General features: G+C 42.2%; 1 protein-coding gene across 2 annotated transcripts in view; it reads left to right on the top strand.

Annotated features, from left to right (window-relative positions):
* The window catches only part of LOC124185412 (ubiquitin carboxyl-terminal hydrolase 48-like), a 58,532-nt gene extending 39,830 nt beyond the window's left edge, over positions 1 to 18,702 (top strand). The window contains exons 17-18 of one of the 2 annotated variants that reach the window (XM_046576169.1): positions 10,798 to 10,882; positions 18,075 to 18,702. In XM_046576169.1, the coding sequence (XP_046432125.1) occupies positions 10,798 to 10,882; positions 18,075 to 18,097 (108 nt within the window). In that variant the 3' untranslated portion in view covers positions 18,098 to 18,702. Of the gene's footprint in view, positions 1 to 10,797; positions 10,883 to 16,242; positions 16,539 to 18,074 lie in introns of those variants that run through there. The other variant, XM_046576168.1, reaches the window with a different exon arrangement.
* The last annotated feature ends 971 nt before the right edge of the window (positions 18,703 to 19,673 follow it).

The following is a 19,673-nucleotide window of genomic DNA, read 5'->3' as shown; positions in this document are numbered from 1 at the left end:
TTCGACCGAGTCTGTATCGCGTGGGTTGGGTAACGAGTCGAGGATGCATTTTCTGATCAAAAATGTATAAAATTGGCCGATGCTTTTTTGGTCTACGAGACTTCATGGCTGATCGAGCCGAGACTTTAGTATGGGCACAGCGGGCGGCTTCCCCCTTTTGATGTTGTGTGACGAATGTCCACCTTGGACGCGCATCTCCTCCAGTCCCCGACCCATCGCCGGTCCACATCTTGACCACCGTCCCAGCATCCATCTCATCCCGATCGCCCTCGCCTTCTGACAATCAAGAATCTCATACTGCTACCGAGTTCCTCTCAAATGTGCCGCACCGAACCGCTCCTCGGACATCAGAGTCTAGCCTTTTCGGGCTTGACAGAAAATTGGAAACATCCTGCATTCTGTATACACCAGTGTGTGTATTTGTGAGCGTACCTTATGGTATGGTGAAACGTAGCAAAGGATCGTGTCGAAAATAATTTAGTCACGGTCGCGAGATTTGAACGGCGCGACCACGTTAAGAAAACTCAATTTCTCCTTCCGATTCCATACACTCGTTATAAATTATATAATACACAGGTGTAACGGAATAAATAAATCTCTCGAGCCATTGGGAAATCCCCGTTCAAATCTTGTGCATATATATAGTCTTTAATATTTACCATTTTGTTTCTCTTTTGTTTGAGAAAAATCAACCAAACTCTATCCTGGACCGGATAGAGACCCCGGGAGCGTCTCGGACGTAACCACGCTCTCTCGTGCAGGTAATGGAGACAATTACGTGGGCTGTTGACCTCGACATTAAAATCAAATCACTCTAATGCGTAGGCGCGCCTGAAAACTCTATCTGTATCGGCCCATATAATTTTCTTCAGTCTCTGTTTATTATCGAAATAAACAAGTTCCTTCAATTGAAAGAAAAAAAGAAGAAAAAAGAAAGGGAAAGAGATTGAAATATAAATTTTTCTTATTAGACTTTAACTCTCGACTGGCCAAACTAATGAGATATTATCGCTATTCCTCTGGCTACTGAATTTTCCGGTCTGTCAAGCTTACTTCGCACCGTTATCCAGCAATTCCGTAGGTATGTAAGGTGGACGTGTAATTTGGCTAGCTCATCTCGTTCACGGGATGCAGAAGAGTCCCCTGCCTCTCTCAGAAATAAATCAATTAAGACGCTGCACATCGCCCTGTTGTGCATCGTCATCCTTCTTTCCGTTTCCCCTCTCCTCCACGCTGCTGTCCTTTCCTCGTCCTATACCGAACGAACGAACAAACTCGTCTACTAACAAATAACCCAACAAAAATTACCCATCGACGATACGTGCCACGGATTCTAATAAAACTGAACAAAACGTGACGCACGACAGCCCGCGACCTTCGAAATTCGAGCACCGTTCACCGATCGGCCAAGAGATCATCCGGCATCTCGGCATCGGTCTCTGGTATTTTTCGATCGGTTAAAAAATAGTTCGAACTCAAGTTTTGAACGACCGATCGTCAGTGGTCCCGAAGTTTCCCGTCGGCGTTCGAACGGGATGAAAATTCATTTCTCGACGATCGCCACAGTTCCACGGCTCGTCTCAATTCCCAGATGTGCCGCGGTGCATGAGTTTCGTCGTGGGTATAAAGAGAACCTTCACGACTTTTCTCTTCTTTTTTCCTACTATTCAAAAATTCTTGGTCCGCGGCAGCCACACGTATACACGTAGACACGCGCGCGCTCTGACGGGCGCGAAACCTCCTAAGTTAATATTAATAGCGATATTTATGACCAAGGGTCAGTACCGGTGCGGGCACCCTAGTAGGCGACTTCTGATAAAAGGAAATCTGAAAATGCTTTGATTTACGAGCGTTTTCCGCAAGTCCTAAACGGTGAATAAGTTATGGGCAGGAATTGGTATTTATGTTTTGCCACGGGGAAGTTTTTTTATCCTACTTTTTACCGATCCCTCTGTTTGTTTTTTTTTTATAACTTAGCTAGGTATGCGTGTATTGGAACAGTTGCCACTCGACTTACCCTCGGACGAGCGACAAGTGAAGAGGCCAATATCTGGACCCGGGGTCTTATCGGTAACCAGGCCTCTCCTCGGTCGAGGGTCTGTCACTTACGGGTCAATTTACGTACAAGCAATCGCGGAGTTAAGACGAATAATATTCATTCATCCAAATTCAACCAAATGTTTAATCCTAGTAGGTCACACCTCAGTAGAATCGCACAACGGTCACACGGGATGGAATTCGCTTCAAACTCGATATTTTGCATAAAAAATGAGTTCTAAAAATCTATAAAAAATATCTCGGTATTGTTCAAGGATCGCAGAAAAAGTTCTGTTAGTTTTCCCAACCAAAATTGATTGTTTAAGTATTGTAAAACATCGGCGCAAAGTTGAAGAAAGTGCCAAAAATGTCGAAAAGAGTATTTCGCACGAAGAATGGCGCCACGAGACTCATTTCCACGACCAAGGGACTCTACAAGGAATTTGAAAAATGATTGGGGTGAAATTTACCCCCAGTGACCTGTCGGGGTTAACGAACTCGTCGAACGTGAAATCTTGGTGAGAATTATTGAGTCTAAATTGCGACGCCTGAGGGCGACGGACGCGATCGTCGGAGGTTGGGACGCAGCTCGAAGGGTTACAGAGGGAGTCGAGTATAGTCGAGCACTTAGCTATCTCGTCAACGACATCCGCCGTATTCTTCCGCGCGTTATACAACCGAGCTTCTGTTTGTTGATGCTAACCTCAGAAACCAAGGCGCGACCACCGTAAGATTACACGGACTGCCGCGCTGTCTTTATTGCTCTCAGGCTCTGCGTCTTCTCCCTCGCCGCTCCTTCTCGGTCCGTTCGATCGCACACATGACGCTGGTAAGTCAGGACGACATGTGGCGTCGCGCCTCGTCCGTCCCGGCGTCCGACCCCCGAAAATCTCTTAGGGACAAATGTCGCACTTATTTATATCCAAACGACACCGCGGAAGCATTAGCCGACTCGTGTACGCGCTCTGCGTGCTCATCGCGTCGCTACAGGTTGCCTCTTCGAACAAGTGGTCGTCGGTGCTAATTTTGGAATCACGTTGAAAAGTAACCACCGACGACGCCCGCCGCTTCGTCGTCTGCTCGAACCGCACGCCTACAGGGGAAGTTGGCACGCAGAGTCTCAGCATCTCCGGCACACTTCTAAATGTGTACAATATCGACGACGAGGTTAATACGGATCGTGAGAAGTGGAGATCGGCATTACCCGGCCAGCACGGATTATCCCTTCCGGTCGTTCCTAGCGAAGAAGCGTTGAGAGAAGATCGAGACAGACTCTCACGGTGGATCCGAGCACCTTGAAATTCCACCCTTTGGCGTGTGAAAGACCGTGGCAAATTGAAGAACATAAGCGGAGGGCTGCGGCGATTTCGAGAGTCGGGAACCCTCCGACGACTGTCTTAGCCTTAGTGTGTCGCTTAGCACCCTATCTGTGGGGATCTTCGCGAACGCCCCCGCTGGGGGCTGCGTTTGTCGTGAGCATTACTCACTTTCGGGACGTCCCCTGGAGGAGAAGAACCCACCCTCAACCCGACGCAGGAAGAGCCAACCCTCGGCTCGCCTCACACCCCGCGAGTCCACTGACTACATTAGAGAACGAATCTTCGCCTCTTGCTTCTCTCTCTCTCTCTCTCTCTCTCTCGCTCTCTCTCTCTTTCACTCACTCTCTTTCTCTTTTTCGTTCTCGGACCGATGCAGAATACGTGCTGCAAAATTCCTCTGGGAGCAGACCGCGATCTCCGTGACTTTCCCTTCTCGTGCCTGCGCGAGCCTCGGTCGGTGCTTTTGTTCCGTTGAATTAAGCTCGCTCAAAGTTCCGTGAAATTAATACCGATCTATCAATATCTTCCTCAATTCCTACGATCGACTACGCTATGCATCACGCTCTAGCCGAGAGGAATCACATTAACCCGTTGGCGAATGACGATGTTCTCGACCAAAACCAACCCTGCCCCAAGGAAATTTATAGGAACCACAGCCATGGGACACAATAAAGATGAATTATTGCTGTTATTATATACTTTTTGAAACTATCACTGTGGTGCTTGCATGTACAGTACAGGATGTTGCAGTAACGGCAACACCATACACATTGTAAGAACACCTTCTAATTTGCGCTGCAGTGATTGATTTTTGTTGCGTCCGTAACTCAGATGCAACAAAACACTGCATTCTATTGAGGAAACTTTCATTTTTACTAATTCTGTTTTCACTTACACCGGCATTCTTCACAACTGTTTCAAATCCCACTTTCAACAAATCCGTACCTAACTATACTTGAGAACAGCACACGATAAAAATCTCCATACGACACAGCAGCGAATGGATTGTGAATCGCGGTGTGAGGGTCGGATCTGTGCTGTTCAAAACGTCGTATTACAAACTGTACTAGAAATTCTGCCCTGTAACAGAAACACTCGTCTATTACAACATCGTGCAATAATTTACATCGTATCCCTTTCTTGGTGACCCGATACGTAACATGTAATCAAGTTCACCGCCGTCTTTCCTCCGCCAATTTATCACCGCGTCATCGTTACTTATTTTTTTCTCTCACAATTAGCCCCCAAGCCTTATTATTATCTTCTCCCGGCATCGAATTCGAGCGTTGCCGAAAGGTTCTTCGTAGCTCCGAAGGTTTTCAGAATCCGGTAGATATTCCGTGGCTGAGTCGATGGTACGAGGCACTGACTCCTGGCTTCACGGGGAGGCAGGGAGGCAGGGAGAAAGGCGGGCAAGAATCCCGCGCGATGACGGTGTAAGATTTCCACGCCCTAGACCCTTGCATTTGGAACGCACGCCGCAGGATCGTTGGCCACGGCTTGTCGTTTCTTAGGGTATAGTCCGACGATGTCGGGGCGCTATGACGTCGCAAAGAAGTCGCGGGTCCCCTAGTTTCGATACTGTAGAAGAACGGCATCAGAGACGAACCATGCTTCCGCCGGGTACAAAGACCGCGTTCATGGGGCACCATGGATGTACAAAATTATCGAGTGACTCAAACGTATCTTTACGCTTCGATTTATCAACGCGTTTATATACGGAATCGTTTAGGAACGCTGCTACTCCGTCTATGTATCTACGTTATACATGTACCGATTTATATTACACGTGTACCGTATCCCCCAGAATTCTCCTTCTGCCAGTTGCACAAGTAGGATTCACGGATCACTGATTCACCGTTAAGACCATTCGCTATCGCACGGGTAACCTTCTCCCGCGCCAAATACGTATATTCGGCTATTTTCAAGTTGTTGTACAGGAGTAATTAATCCTTGAGATAAATCCTGTATGGATTGGTCGTTCTCGAATAGGGTTGTTACATTAAAAGTTGGAAAACCATGTAACATCAAGGAATTTAGTTACATCTTTGAAATTCTGTGAAGATAATCAATCCCGATACTATCATCGGAATATTTGTGTCGACTCCATAAATGCCTCTTGCAATCCGTACAATCCGTATACGCGTATAATCGTACAGTTTATGTTGCAAACCGAAATTATCTTCGAAAAAATCTTCAACTTTTTCCGACTAATGAATTACATTTTTTAAAAAGGCTTCTTTCAGACAGTAATATACCTCGGTCGACACCCAGCTGTACCTTTGTAATTGATGGTTCAAATTAGTCGCGGACCATTGCTTCGCCGAATAGTTAATTAGCAATTCGTTATCAACAAACAACGGGTTTTTGTCGAATCTCGTGAACCCACCCCACGCCACGCAGTAGCTGATCTCTGGTCGGATTCATTGAGCATATCGCGTCAGGTTCTTGGATCGGTATGAAAAAGCCACGAACCATTGTGTACAGCAAGATACAGCGCGCGTTGACGCGAGTTGCGATCGCGGGCCGCGTGTCTTACTCGATCAAGCGGAAAACTCATCAAGTCTGACCACCTTCGAGGGCCCATGATGCCTCTGACAAACTCGGTCATCGACCGTCAAAAGATCTACCTCATCTCTTTGCTTTTATAACCCATCTTTTTCCCGGCTGGTCTTCTTCTTTTTCTCCTACTCCTTCTTCTTCTTCTTCTTCTTCGTCGTCGTCGTCGTCTTCCGCTATCCTCTATGCTATGCCTACGGATAAGAGTGTGTCTGGTGTTAAATTTATTTTTACAATTAATGATCGAGTAAACCATACTCGTTCACCCGATACTTTCACACCTTTGCCATTAAGGGATCGATCGATGCCTGCCGCATGAATCACAAGAAAAAGCGACGACTAAAAGATGGTGTTAACGAAAAGAATCTTGAGTTAAAATTCAACCGTTTCACGGAATTTCCGTCCATCTTGAAACTTCGTATACAACTTGATCCGTTGCAACATTTACACAGGATTTATTTCTCTTGGACAAGATTAAATTCGAATATTTCGTAAGTGAATACACCGGAATATTTATCCGGTTCGCGTTGATACTTGAATGAAACTCTTCGGCGAATCGTCATTTTTCTATCGCGTCGTTTTGGTCTTCCTCTCAGTCTCGCCCTCTTGAAAATAATTTGAATAATTACCTCCCGGTATTATATCAAGGATGCTAAACAGCTGCCGGCTGTCTTCTGGGTTTCTCGTACGTGTGGCGCGTCTTTGTCGTAACCCTGCGTCGCCGTTGGGTGGTGGACTCGTAATTCCGAGTCACATGGAACGGAATACTCTAATCTTATTAAACGCGGTATAGTTTGCCGAAAGCAAAACACAAGTATTTCATGACGGTGAAGTCTCAACCCCCGCGGAGTAATAATTTCTCCAGTGAATTGGCTCCATAAGTTTCACCCTGAGACAGTGCAGGGAGTATATTAATTTACTTTGAATTTACCACGGTTCACGTTCTTCTCAGCTGCCCCGCCGTTGTACATGCGCGACCACGTTTGGCACAGCTGAAAGCTTCCACATTTTTTTTTTCACCCCCGTCAACCTCGTGCAGCTTTTTACCGCGGCTAGGTTGTGATCGATTTCTTTTTTTTTTTTTCTCGGTTTTCGTTATTGCTTCTTTCTATCTCCGTGTCATTTTACAGATAAACCCAGCGATTGTCCGCAGTCTCACGTTATCTTACATACATACACACATATACACATATATATAAATTACTGACGGAATTAGAAACCTGCCGGTTTATTAACTGCTGTGGTTTTGGGTATTAAGACGGTGCTCGAGGGGTGAGTTTCACCCCACCGCGAATAAATAACCCCAGACAGGTTGGGAATAACTTAAGATACGGACCTTCCATCCTACCTTCCTACCTACGTATCTACGTGCGTTTGCTGCTCCGAACGGGCGCGTATTCGAGTGTTTGGTATACGTGTGTACGAAATCGTTGTAATACGCAGAGCGCACTTAAAACGTGTAAGGAACTTGAAGAGTGGAAAAAATGAGCGGTAAGGTAAGAGGATCGAGGCAGCAGCACCACCAGCAGCAGCGACTGCTCCGCGCCGAGGATTAAGACATTTGCGAACTAATAATTTTCAGCATCAACTTGAAATGTTTTGTCCATCTCGTGTGAAATTTCACCGAAGTTATATCGGGATTCGGGCCTAGTTTTTCGCCTCGTTTTTGAACCGCGAATATTTCCGCATCTCTCCTCATTCGATGACCGGTAATTCGACGTTCGATGAATTACCCTTCAATACCGGGGCCGAAATCTTTGCAGACTTTTCACAGGACAATAGGTGTTAGCCTGAGAAGATGCACTGCCTCGAGGTACTCAGTTCGAGAGCTTACTCTACAATTATGAGCCATACCCACGTCCGAGCGAAGCTCATAACGAACCCAGTATATTACCCCGTTCACTCCGAGGCCTCAATTCGCTATTTTGTAGTCCTCTCCTCTCGGCAACTCGCCCAAGACTTGTATATATACATAAACATCTCTCTCGAGTCCTGGGGAAATATTCCATATACGGCGTCGTATCACCTTCGCTCAGGTTGGATACGAGGCTGACCGCGTGCTCCACGGGGTGGCGATATTCAAACCGTCGCGGAAATTCGAGGGAAAAGAAACCACTCGACTTTCGTCATTCTCGTTCTCATCGTCGAAGAACTGTCACGGGGTTTCAATACGATTTTGCTATTTGTACGGGTATGAGATAAAATGCTGAGAATCTAACGATTACTGCGGGGCAAGTGTACGACGACTGTTAAGCTGTAGTGTAATTAGAAGACACAACGGCGATACTTAACTGCGGAGATGCTCGCTCGTTTCTGTGTCATGGAGCTCAAAACCCTTTTCCCATAGGTCTAATTATAGCAGTCTCGTATAGCCTGAACGGGTGGATATGTGTCCTCACTCCTCACACATGTCGCGTACTGTTCACATCTGGCTACTAGAAGCTAAACCACGCTGCCTATCTTTCGATTTGATTTATTTTCAAAGAGCGGGAAAAACTTGTAATTTAAAAAAAAAAAATAACCGTACCGATAAAAAAAATTAGGTATACTCGGGCTCATCCTCGTTCGTTGGACATTCTCTCCGCTCGATTCGCATACAGATTTGGCCACATAATATGCCGAGTCGACTGAACCTGCCGCGCATACGAGGAGCAAAAGATTCCGAAGATGAAAGGGTTGACGTAATTAAAATTTTATACTTGAGCTGAAACCGCGCGTGCAGGGATTTAATATTTCGTATATTAAACCGCAACAGCCCGATACGGTAAACACCTGTTCTCTTTTTCAATTCATCTTTCGACGGAGAAGTTGGGGAAAAAAAGTACGCACACGATATTTCAATATCACTATGTGTCTGGGCGTGCGGTGTCTACTCTCTACGTGTAACGCCGTTTCCCATCAGAATTTATACCATAATAAATCGCGACACGATATTATATTGAAGGTAACTTTAAACTCACAAGCTGAAGATCCACCCAAATGTTACGTGGCATTCGAAAGATTTGATTTGTTGCTTACCCTTGTCGACGATTTCTCAGCTTACCAAAATATTGAGGAACGATTTCTTACCTGAAATTATCCCGTCGCTGTACTTTTCATTATGTCTTGAAACATTCGAACGTTATCGTTTATAGCGAGCGAAGCGTGCACCGGGACAAAATCCTGCGAGAAAAATATCTGGATCTGTCAACCATGAACTCGAATATTCACACCCCGAGGGCTTCTTCGTTTGGGTTTTTAATTCACTTTTTCCATCAACGGTTTCGTTTTTTCCTCGTCTTTTTACGCGTTATATTTCTCTCTTTTTCTCTCTCACTCTCCCTTTCAAGTTATGGTTAGTGTTTTTGCGCTAGCTTGACTAAATTTTTTCTCAACACCAGGTCAGGGATCATTAAGAGGAGGGTGAAGAAGGTCTGCAGACGCATTCTTCAGGGTGCCTCAAAGTGTCATCAACCCCTTTTTACACTTTTTACCCCGATTCGAGTTCTATGAGCCTCATATGGTCGATGCACAAAATCCTTACGCGAGTGTGCGCCGTCGGTGTTCGGCTCGTCACACGTCGTTCCAGTTTCTTCGTGTGTGTTGCGTTTAGTTGCGTACAACGTATATGGCGTGCTAACGCTGCGCTGCGCCTTGCGTAGATAGGAAGATGCGTGGGAAGAGGCTGCCTCTCTATACCAGCCGTCGGCAGCTGTTCACACATGTCGTGTATAACCGCGTAACTAAAACTGACTTACACCTCCAACAAAAACAAATACAAAGAATCGCCTCCCCTTTTCCAATAGACAATTCCGCCTTCGCAGCTCTTCAGGCCACGTATTCTTTTACGTAATCCGCTTTACACGTTTTATTATTATATGTTTTAGACATGCGCCGTCTCAACTGTATGGGAAATACGGTTCAAGCTTAATATCACGTAATCGCTTATCCCAAAATCAACATGAGATCGTTTCTCAATTTTAATTAAATATTAACGTTACTATTTGGTTATTATCAGTGAAATAAATCGAAGAAATTTGATTACATATATTACAGCCCTGCGGAATAAGATTCAACCAACAACTGAATCCAGTTGTGGAAACTCATAATGTAAAATCGTAAAATCGACGCATTCAAATTTTTTCGTTTTGTTTGAAAATATTTTTTCACCACATAAGTCAAGGCAGCGAATTTGGATCAGGCACAATATTATCCTGCCGACAAGTTTATCAGTTCAACGAGTTAAAAATATAAATTTTCAGTAAAGGGTAATGTGTGAATGGAAAAAAAATTTGATACGATTTGATAAACGCCAAATGTGGAGAAATGTGCTAAAATTATCAAATTCAAGGGTCATCATTGTTTCGAATAACGTAGGAATCGTGCAATTATTATATTTACACAGCATAAAGAAAACAAATTTATGATACATGAACAATGCATTAGTTGTATAACCAATAATATAAAAAGTCAGAAGCGGCTGCTCAACAGATTATCAACTTCCTCGGATTTCCCAAAATATTTCCCAGCCACATTCCAAAGAATGGGAGAAACCGGTGGTATATGTGCGTTGCAGCAGCCTGAATTCCCATTTCACGGGTGATTAAAGTGAGAAAACAAGTCGATCTGGTCTCTCTCCAAACCCAACCCCACGTTTCAGGTTTCACCCTCAACGCTGTGTGATAAAATTTCCCCGCATATTTATGCAACACGTAGAGAGAGAGAGAGAGAAAGAGACATCGAGAATAGAGTATTTCCCCCAACGGGTTCTTTGAAAATAAAAATGTACACGTCTCTTTATTTCCCTTGATCTTTTTCATGTCCCGAAGTCATTCACGTTTCGTTTTTCCATCTCACTGTGCTACGTAAAATTTGAATTGTTTTTCTTGAATCTTCTGTGCAGACGGACACGCCGATCGACAGCGAGGTGGACGTGGAGGCCGCCGTGATCAACCACCAGCAACCATCCCCGGAAAAAGGCTTCAAGGGTAAGTCTGTGCAGTGCCCGATGTATCGGGAGTACGGCTCTAGCCGACGTCTTAAGCGAAGTTCAATGTTAAGTCGACATTAAGTCATCCTCCAGCCGCTTTCCCCCTTACCTCGGCCCCTCGCCGCTCCCTTGCACCGGCGACCAGGAAACCAATCCACTTAGTCTCATAGAAGGGGGCAGTTTTGTTCTCAAACAAGAATCTGACAAATATGCCACGATTTGCCGAAGAAAGGAACCAAAGTGATCCGACCTACAGTAGCAGACGAGCCCTTTCCCCCTTGTGCAGGGGCGATGTAGGGGCTGACTGTTGAATTACTTAGACCCCGAACAAAACGTAACAAATGACCATGAATCAAGCCACTTATGCGTTATTGGCCATCTCGGCCCGTTTCCACCGTTCGACCGTCTCTGCATGCGTGTATATTGATACGTCGCATTATCGCCACGAAGTGTCAGCAATGGAGGAGAAACCCCTCCAGGATATCGCCTCGGGACAAGCCCGGCCCTTCCTGGGTTTCGATTTTGAGACGCAAAACGATTTTTCGAAATATGTAATCTTGCACATTTATTCTTCTTCTTCTTCTTCTTCTTCTACAATTTTTACAACAGATTTACATTCACTCAAGCAATCGCTGAAAATTATTTTAATTATTATTTGTTAAAAAGGCACGAGACATATATGCTACTCGTCTGTGTTTTATTACGACTCTTTACTGCAAGGAATATTTTATTTGTGAAGAAAATTGAATGCCAAATAATCGGGTTGAATTTTTAACCAAAAATCAATATTTATTGGTAAAAGAATCGTGACCTGAAAATTCGCCACATGGTGGTTGATTTTGGAACTATTGAAAAAAGGTAACAAATTGTCGAGGTTTGGTCATAAGTCGATTCACGGCCGAAAATACTACCGATACATTTATTAAAAGTATTGTTAAACCACGATATTTCGTCATGAAGTTAAGTATAGGGGAAATTTATGCATTTGTGGATTGTTCATCAACCAGTATAAACTTTGTGAGGGTAAAAAACTCTTCGATGCTGATCGCGTATTAAACTGCAGCAAACTTGCAGATGTTGAGAAAAATTTCCGAATTATTTCATTTTGCCAACAAACATCTAATTTACAGAAGACCTTCCTAAAATAGAGAGTAAAATACCCGCGAACAGGAAAATTTGTGGAATGAAGTGTAGCTACAAAGCTGGCCTGAACAGTAATTGTAGGCACACAGTTGGTGTGTTATTATTTTGCAATAGGTGAGTGATAGGTTTAATTTCATTTTTAAATGCATTTCGTAGCTATGATATTTGAACTAAGAATTTTGTTATATTTCAAAAATAAATTGAACGATTTCCAAATAGTCTCGAGTACCGCTTTGACAGCGCTTCAAGAACGATTACTTCAGGATATTAAAAAATACTTACCCTTGCTAATATAATTTTTTTTAAGTTCGCAAATATATTAACAAAACTAAAAAAAAAAAAATCAGGAGAAAATGCTCAGAGACATGCTCAACCATCGATGTGTGGTCATAATTTGTTTTAAGTGTTATTTTACGAATAGCACACTCTTGTTCTTCGAATAGCTTGATTTCATCGCGACGTCTAAATTTATTACTGTAACAAGAGTGATTTTTTAATGGCGTTGCCTGATATTCTTCAAGTGATCGCTTTCGAGGTTCACGCCAGATGCACTTGACGTCGGTCCTCGAGACCATTTGCAAACCGTTCAATTCATTTCTGTAATGTAACAAAGCTCTGAGTCAGTACAATATAGCTATGAAATGCATTTGAAATAGTGTATTGTGTAACAAAGAGGAAAACTCGGTCTTTTCGGGCCAAGCCTAAGTTTTTAATATGAGTCGTAGGTGAGCTGAAGACGAATATTGCAAATACGCGAGGCGAAAATGCCGTTGATTTCTTACTGCACACGATTCTTTACATAACGAGAATATGTTACGCGTTTTTTCACGAAATTGAGGTTAGGCTCGCCTAATGTAAGATTTCCTCACGACAGCGCATGCGCGTAGTACAGAAAAGACCACTTTTCACTCCTTGTAGTTGAAAGTGGTATTTTCTGTATTACGCGCATGCGCATCCGCAGACTCACTCGACTGTCATAGAAACGTGTACCTTGTGTACGGAAAACACGCATGGAAAAAACGCGTAAAACATGCTCGCGTTATGTAAATGAAATTAAACCGATCACTTACCGATTGCAGATTAATAACACACCCAACCATGTGCTCACATGTACCGCTTAGGCCAGCTTTGCAGCTACGCTTCATTCCACAAAATTGAGTTCTTCAATTTTCATGCATATATTTTAAATAATAGCTGTTTCGTTGTTGTAGCAAATATGCATATAGCGAAAATTTCCCGGGTACTTCACTTCACGATGAAATATTGTGGTTCAACGATACTTTTAATAATTGCATCGGTAGTGTTTTCGGCTGAAAATCGATTTATGACCTAACCTCGACGACTTGTTTTCTTTTTTCGATAATGTCAAAATCAGCTACCAGGTTGCGAATCGTCACGGTTGTTTTACCAATACCGTGGAGTGTGGACAATTGAAGTTTTACTCTGGAAAATCATATCATTCAAGTTTCCACGCGATAATTTTGATCTTGTAGAGTTTTTCGAGTCTCTGTAAATACATCGTCTCCGTTTAAAATTTAAAAACGGCTGAAACGTCAGCTATCCGAATTGAATAATTGTAATAAGTGTAAAAGAACGAAAAACCTGACAAAATGAGAATAAAAGCTTTACTCTTGATACGATTGAAAGATGACCGGTTTCTTATAAAATTCATTTCACCAGATTTCTTCTTTTTTTCCAAAGTCGATTTACTCGTTTCGCAAAATTCGAAAACGACGCGGTCGCGTGATTTTCGCTCTTGCCACATCAAGCCGTGAAATGAGATCCACGTTTTTATTTCTCATTTATTCATTTTTTCCGTCGTCTGGCGACGTAGGGTTTAGCAAGGATAATAAACTCGCTGCGTACACACACTTACACGTATATAATCTCACACGGTATAGCAGCCTAAACGCATCGGCGGTGTATCGGCGAGAATCCGTGAAGGTAAAAAATGAACCTTGAAGAATTTGTCTTGAGGACTTTAGCCGGTAGTATAAAAGCTAGTATCTGAATCCTTAGTCAAAGGGGCGCTTCTCTGTAAGACCGAAGGTGGGATCTCTCCTCGCCTCTTCCAAAAGTTTCAACGCCTCGGCCCTAAGTCTCTCGCTCTCGCTTTCTCTCCTCGCCGTTATTATTAATGGTTTTGCGAACTGAGTTCATTAGAACCGGCAGTTCAAACTTCCCGGCGTTTAGGAACACGTCTCTGACACTTTGCACTAGGCTCTCGTTAGGCTAGCGTTACGTCATGTGCAGTTCACGCTCTATAACTCTTTCAAAGTAGGCAGTTGTGCTCGGTTGTAATTAGCTTCCGAAAAATCGTCTTCTACCAGATATTTTTGCTTAATTACTTTTATCCTTTTTTTTTTTTGTTTTTTATCTATTGCCAAATGAGAATAAACCCTTGTACCGCGAATTCTCATTAAACCATATAGGATTTTGTAATTACTTAACTTTGGCACAAAAACCCGTGTCGAAAAACATTCCGCGCTTTTCCTCTGTGTACGTATAAGATTCGGGCAGAATGCCCAGGTGTTTTTGGCCAAAATTCGTTTCCCTCACAGTACGTCTCGTGCTCAATTTTAGAACAGCCGTCCGCATGTACCGCATGTTTCTTCTTTTTAACTTGGCCTTGGTATACAAGTCGCGTTCCGGTTTATGGCTGACGAGTGTAAACTGGGTCAAAAACTAAAACAAGAGAAATAGATACTCTCAGTAACCTGAAAATCAGCCCTCAACTCGATCGAAACACCAACAAAAATCTCGAGCTCTTGTTAAAGGACAAATCGATTAGATCTCTCAACGGACAAATATTTTAATTTTTTTTTCTATTTCACCCGCACCTCGAGCGTCGAATACACGGATCAAGCTTTTTAAAATCCTTGGACACGGGGCATTATCTGAGTAATGACTGTAATAATACAGTTGAAAAAAAAAACAACGAAATACCGGCTATTCGCAAAACTCTAGCGATTTGATTTTCGGGCAGGGAGGAAGACGGGTTTCGGTGAAATCGTTGCGCCGTACGTATACGTATACGAAAATAAGGCTCGAAGGCCTCAAAACGACATAATAGTTGGCCAACGTTGAGATTGCTGCACGGGTTCACCTAACTTATATTTATTATTACATTACCAGACCGGCAGAGCTGTATAGTGTGTAATATAATTCACGGGGAGGTTATACGGCGTCGGGAATACCCATGGACTTACGAACACGCGTGTCTTCTACTCGGATTTTACGCTCGCGCAAACACGCAGAGACGCACAGACAGACGTACGCAAACGATGTTAAACTTGTGTGCAGGTATTAGAGTTCGGTCTCGAGTGCAGTGTGCACGCGTGCATTTAATCAGGTCTACGCAGCACTTGGAAACTTTGCTACGGTGGTGTTACATTCATGGTTCATTGTACAGTCGCTGAGGCGGCGGGCCGCTCGGTCGGTTTTTTGCGTCAAGGTAGCGCACCGGCTAAATTACGAAATTTTCTTGCGCGGTAAAAAATTAAGCGAAACAAACAAGAGCGGAATATCGTACAGGTAAAACGAAGAAGAAAATCAAAACCCCGTGTTCTCACATTTTCTACGTATACAGACGGTCCGATCTTGGCGAAATTACGCGAGCTGAGAATCGGGGTAGCTTAAGACGTTGATGCCCCGATCCGGGGACAGGAAACCACCTTCCGCTCATAACCCCGCAAATCTACTCTTTCGGACAGGTTATCCACGCATTAGCCTTCTCCACGCCGCCCCATCCGTGACGAGCTTGACGGTTTCATTATTTTCGAACCCATCTTTCCGCAACTGAAATTCAAGCCGATCCTGCAGGAACGAGTTTAATTTTTTAACTGTACGATCGTCGACGTGTTCTTTCAAATTCCCAACAAGTTGCATAAGGCACTGAAATTTCCATCAGGTGTTCGTCGTCTTGTAAAAAGACCGAAATTCTCGATACTTAAAATATACCGTGTTTACGTGAAAGAGAGAAAACACATGCTTGTTATTTTAATCAAATTACCAGAAATTCAGAGATCAGAAATTGGTAGTACGGTATATAAAAAAAAAAAAAAAAATTCCACATCTTAGCGGTCAAATAATCAATTCTAATAAACCATATGCCGATACGTTATAATTTTCCCGTTCGCCTGTGAGGGCGCTTTTTTTATTCCATTGCAAGCTCTGATGCAAATGTGTCGAAAATAAGGCACCTCAAACCTTAAGGTCTCCGTTGGATCGCGGCCAGACTAGGGATGCTCCTATCTGTATAACGTCCCGCAGGGGGGATGGAGGGGCGGCAGAGAAGAGTGAGAAGCTAAGGAAAGAGAAGGGAAGGAAAGGGAAGGGAGGAAGAAAGAAATTTTTTGCTATTAGCTAAGTATACGGCTCTGGCTTATGTTAAGCTTTAGCAATTATTTATCATAGTCAACTAACACAAAGCGAAACAAAAGAATAATGAAGCAATGAACAAGATTCCCGGCATATATACCCTACCCTTATTCAACGCGACATCGTTAATTATATCCTTATACCTTTCTACTCGAACAAAATATCCTCGGATAAAATAGAAAAAAACCAAAAAAAAAAAAAAAAAACAAAACCATCTTTTCTATAATTCCCGCGTAATGAAATTTAATCGAGTAGGCATCGCCGCCTGCAGCGTGAAGGTTGAAGTTGGGTTAGGGTTTTGACTTTTGAAGCGTCAAACTATCCCTAATTGAAAACGGAAGTCGTCGCGGACAAACGAGTTAAAAATTACCAGGCATACCCTTGATTTCCGCCGGGTAGCTTCTTTCGAAATTACCTTTCACCGTCACGAAACGCTGCTAAACATTTTCTCACCTAGTTTAGAACGCCACTGTCATTTTCACGAGTCCTTTTTCCTCGGCTGATGTATTTTTAACCGGCGTGGAAACACACCCGCTCTACAATTTCAGCCAAGGATAACCTGTCTCGGGTCTGACTTTCTTAGAGGGTTGAACTTGAATCCTTTTTATACTTTCATTCATTTTCGTCCCAGAACCCGTTTCGCCGATCTCTCGGCTGCAATCTGTGACTTACATTTTTTGCGATCTGTAAATATCGGTAATTTTTCGTTCATGCATCGGGTCGCGTGAAAGTGTCAAGTTTTGCTTGTTCGATATCCTTTTATTTTTACTTCATCATCAATACGCTCGATTATCCACCTTTTACGCCCGACGTGCATATACAGCGTCGCTTGTCGCGAGAGAAAACTTTTCACTTATACGCGGTACGTGTTATGTTATAGACCTATACACGCTGCATTGTTGTGTGTCGGAGCTGTTATACTTCGGCTTTTGGCGATTAGAAAGGCCGGCTGAATCGTTCTATCCACTTTTTGCCTGGAAAACATATTCGGTGAAAGAGTTATTCGAGCAGAAACCTCCGACGAAGCAACCTAATGAACTGACAGACCGATGGCTCTTTTATATCGATACGTGCACGCGTCTATAGACACCCCAAAACTATCTCAAACTTTCGTTTTCTTCGGCGGAGAAGCTGGCCGACGCCACTCGCCGCTCCTAAATACAAAAGCTCGTAGGGAAGTTTTCCTCCTTGTAAAAGCCTGACTCCATCCTATAATCTGGCCCAATGTTTACCCGAGGAAAACTCATTCTCGTTGTAGACGCGATAAGCCGCAGAAATATAGAGACGCAATTTTATAATTAAGACGGATTGGTCACGAACCAAAATCTATACTTTTTAATAATTGTATTGAGAGACACTTATATACCGAGTTATTAAAAAATATTATATTCTTAAGCTAAGAATACCTCTTCGAATGTACAAAAATATAAATTACTGGAATAATAAACGCAATCTTACGGATATCGATAATTCGATTCGACTAACATCAATTTTTTGGCTAATCAACTTCTTTAACGGTCACGCAGATGCTACATATTGATAAATTTACGTTTATCGTGTTTCCAAGTTAACGATAACGCGGTTGCAGTATGTAGTTGTTTAGCTGTTATTATAATAATATGATTGGTTTACGCAAAATGGCAAGTGTGTGTAATTTCTTTTTTCAGGAACCGAGTTGATTCCGAGCTGATCTGGATGGACGGACTTAAATAGAATTTTAATATTAATAATAATGATAACATTCACTATTGTCAATCCACATTATATATTTTTATACACGATCTAGAATTTATCTATTACTATAGTAAGTAATGTCGTACTGTAAAAATCGACTCAATCTTTCAGCTTTCTTTTCTCTTCCGTTTTTCTACTCTTTACCCCCTTTCTCGTTATTTATACAACCTGCATTACTACTCAATATATGTAATATACATTTACATATGTATATATGTATATACGTACAGATCAACACTATACATATACGTATACATGCACACATAGTCGCAAGATTATCTTATCTTATCTTATCCCTGTATATTTTTTTCTTGTTACGTCGCACCTCGAACTTTTTTATTTTTCTTATCATGAATGGATCGATTTTTTGCACCTCCTTCAGATGTGCAACACACTACATTTATACGCTATGTTTTTCTCTTTTTTTTTCATCCCTGTCTCTCTCGCTCTCGTTTTTCCGTTTTACATCGATTACAGATAGTCGAAATTTGTAAATAAATAAGGTAAATTAAATATATATATATTACATGTGTATATGTCAGGGTGTTTCCAACATTTTTTTTTGTTTTTTTTTTTTTTTTTTTTTGCAACGGGTTCCAAAGTTTCGTTTAAGTATAAAAATACGCTTGTTAAAATTTGAGCTCTTGATATTACCATCGGGAGGTTGCGCATCGCACTTTTCTATTTTCTATAAGATATACACGGGAAAAATGGTTTTTCCTCCTTCTGATTTTTATAACTAGCTAACGATGCGTCTTACAAGAAATTCACAGACATATTTGTGTAGGGAATTGAACGCTCTTTGAAAACTCATTTGAGATCAAAAATTATTCTTAGACGTTGGATAAGATTAGACGTTAAGTAACCTTTGAAAGAGTAGATTTATCATAAAATGATTTGTGATCGTTTTTGTAAAGCGTTCAATCCTCTACGAAAACATGTCTGCGAATTTTCTGTAGGACGCATCGTTAGCTTATAGTTATAAAAATCAGAATGAGCAAAAAACCATTTTTCCTGCATTATTATTATGGAAAATAGGAAATTTGCAATGCGCAACGTCTTGATATTAATATTAAGAGTTCAAATTTTACCAAGTAAATTTTTATTCCTAAATAAAACTCGTGAACCTGTTTCCAAAGAAATTTTTTTTTTTTTTACACCCTAATATATGTGTATATATATATATATGTAACGTACGCATATATAAATAGTTATAGAGTAGAATGCAGGGTGAAAACGCAACTACATATATATACTGGAACTTCGACAAATCATTTCACTGAAACATCACAGTTTTTAGATTGAACAAAACCTCGGAAATTCAATAAACGAATTGTTCGTGGTATAAATTACTTCGGAAATATATATATATATATATATATATATATATACGTACATACATACATTTGTAACTATAGAGTTGTTCACAGATTAATAAATTTAGAACCATGTATGCGTGTATGGGGCATTCTTCGTAAAACCAACGGGTCAACGACCTGACCCCCTAGGATTCTGATGTCCAATGGATTTCT

This window comes from Neodiprion fabricii, chromosome 6, assembly GCF_021155785.1.
Source record: "Neodiprion fabricii isolate iyNeoFabr1 chromosome 6, iyNeoFabr1.1, whole genome shotgun sequence".
Taxonomy (NCBI): Eukaryota; Metazoa; Arthropoda; class Insecta; order Hymenoptera; family Diprionidae; genus Neodiprion; species Neodiprion fabricii.
This window is presented reverse-complemented; position numbering and strand designations above follow the sequence as displayed.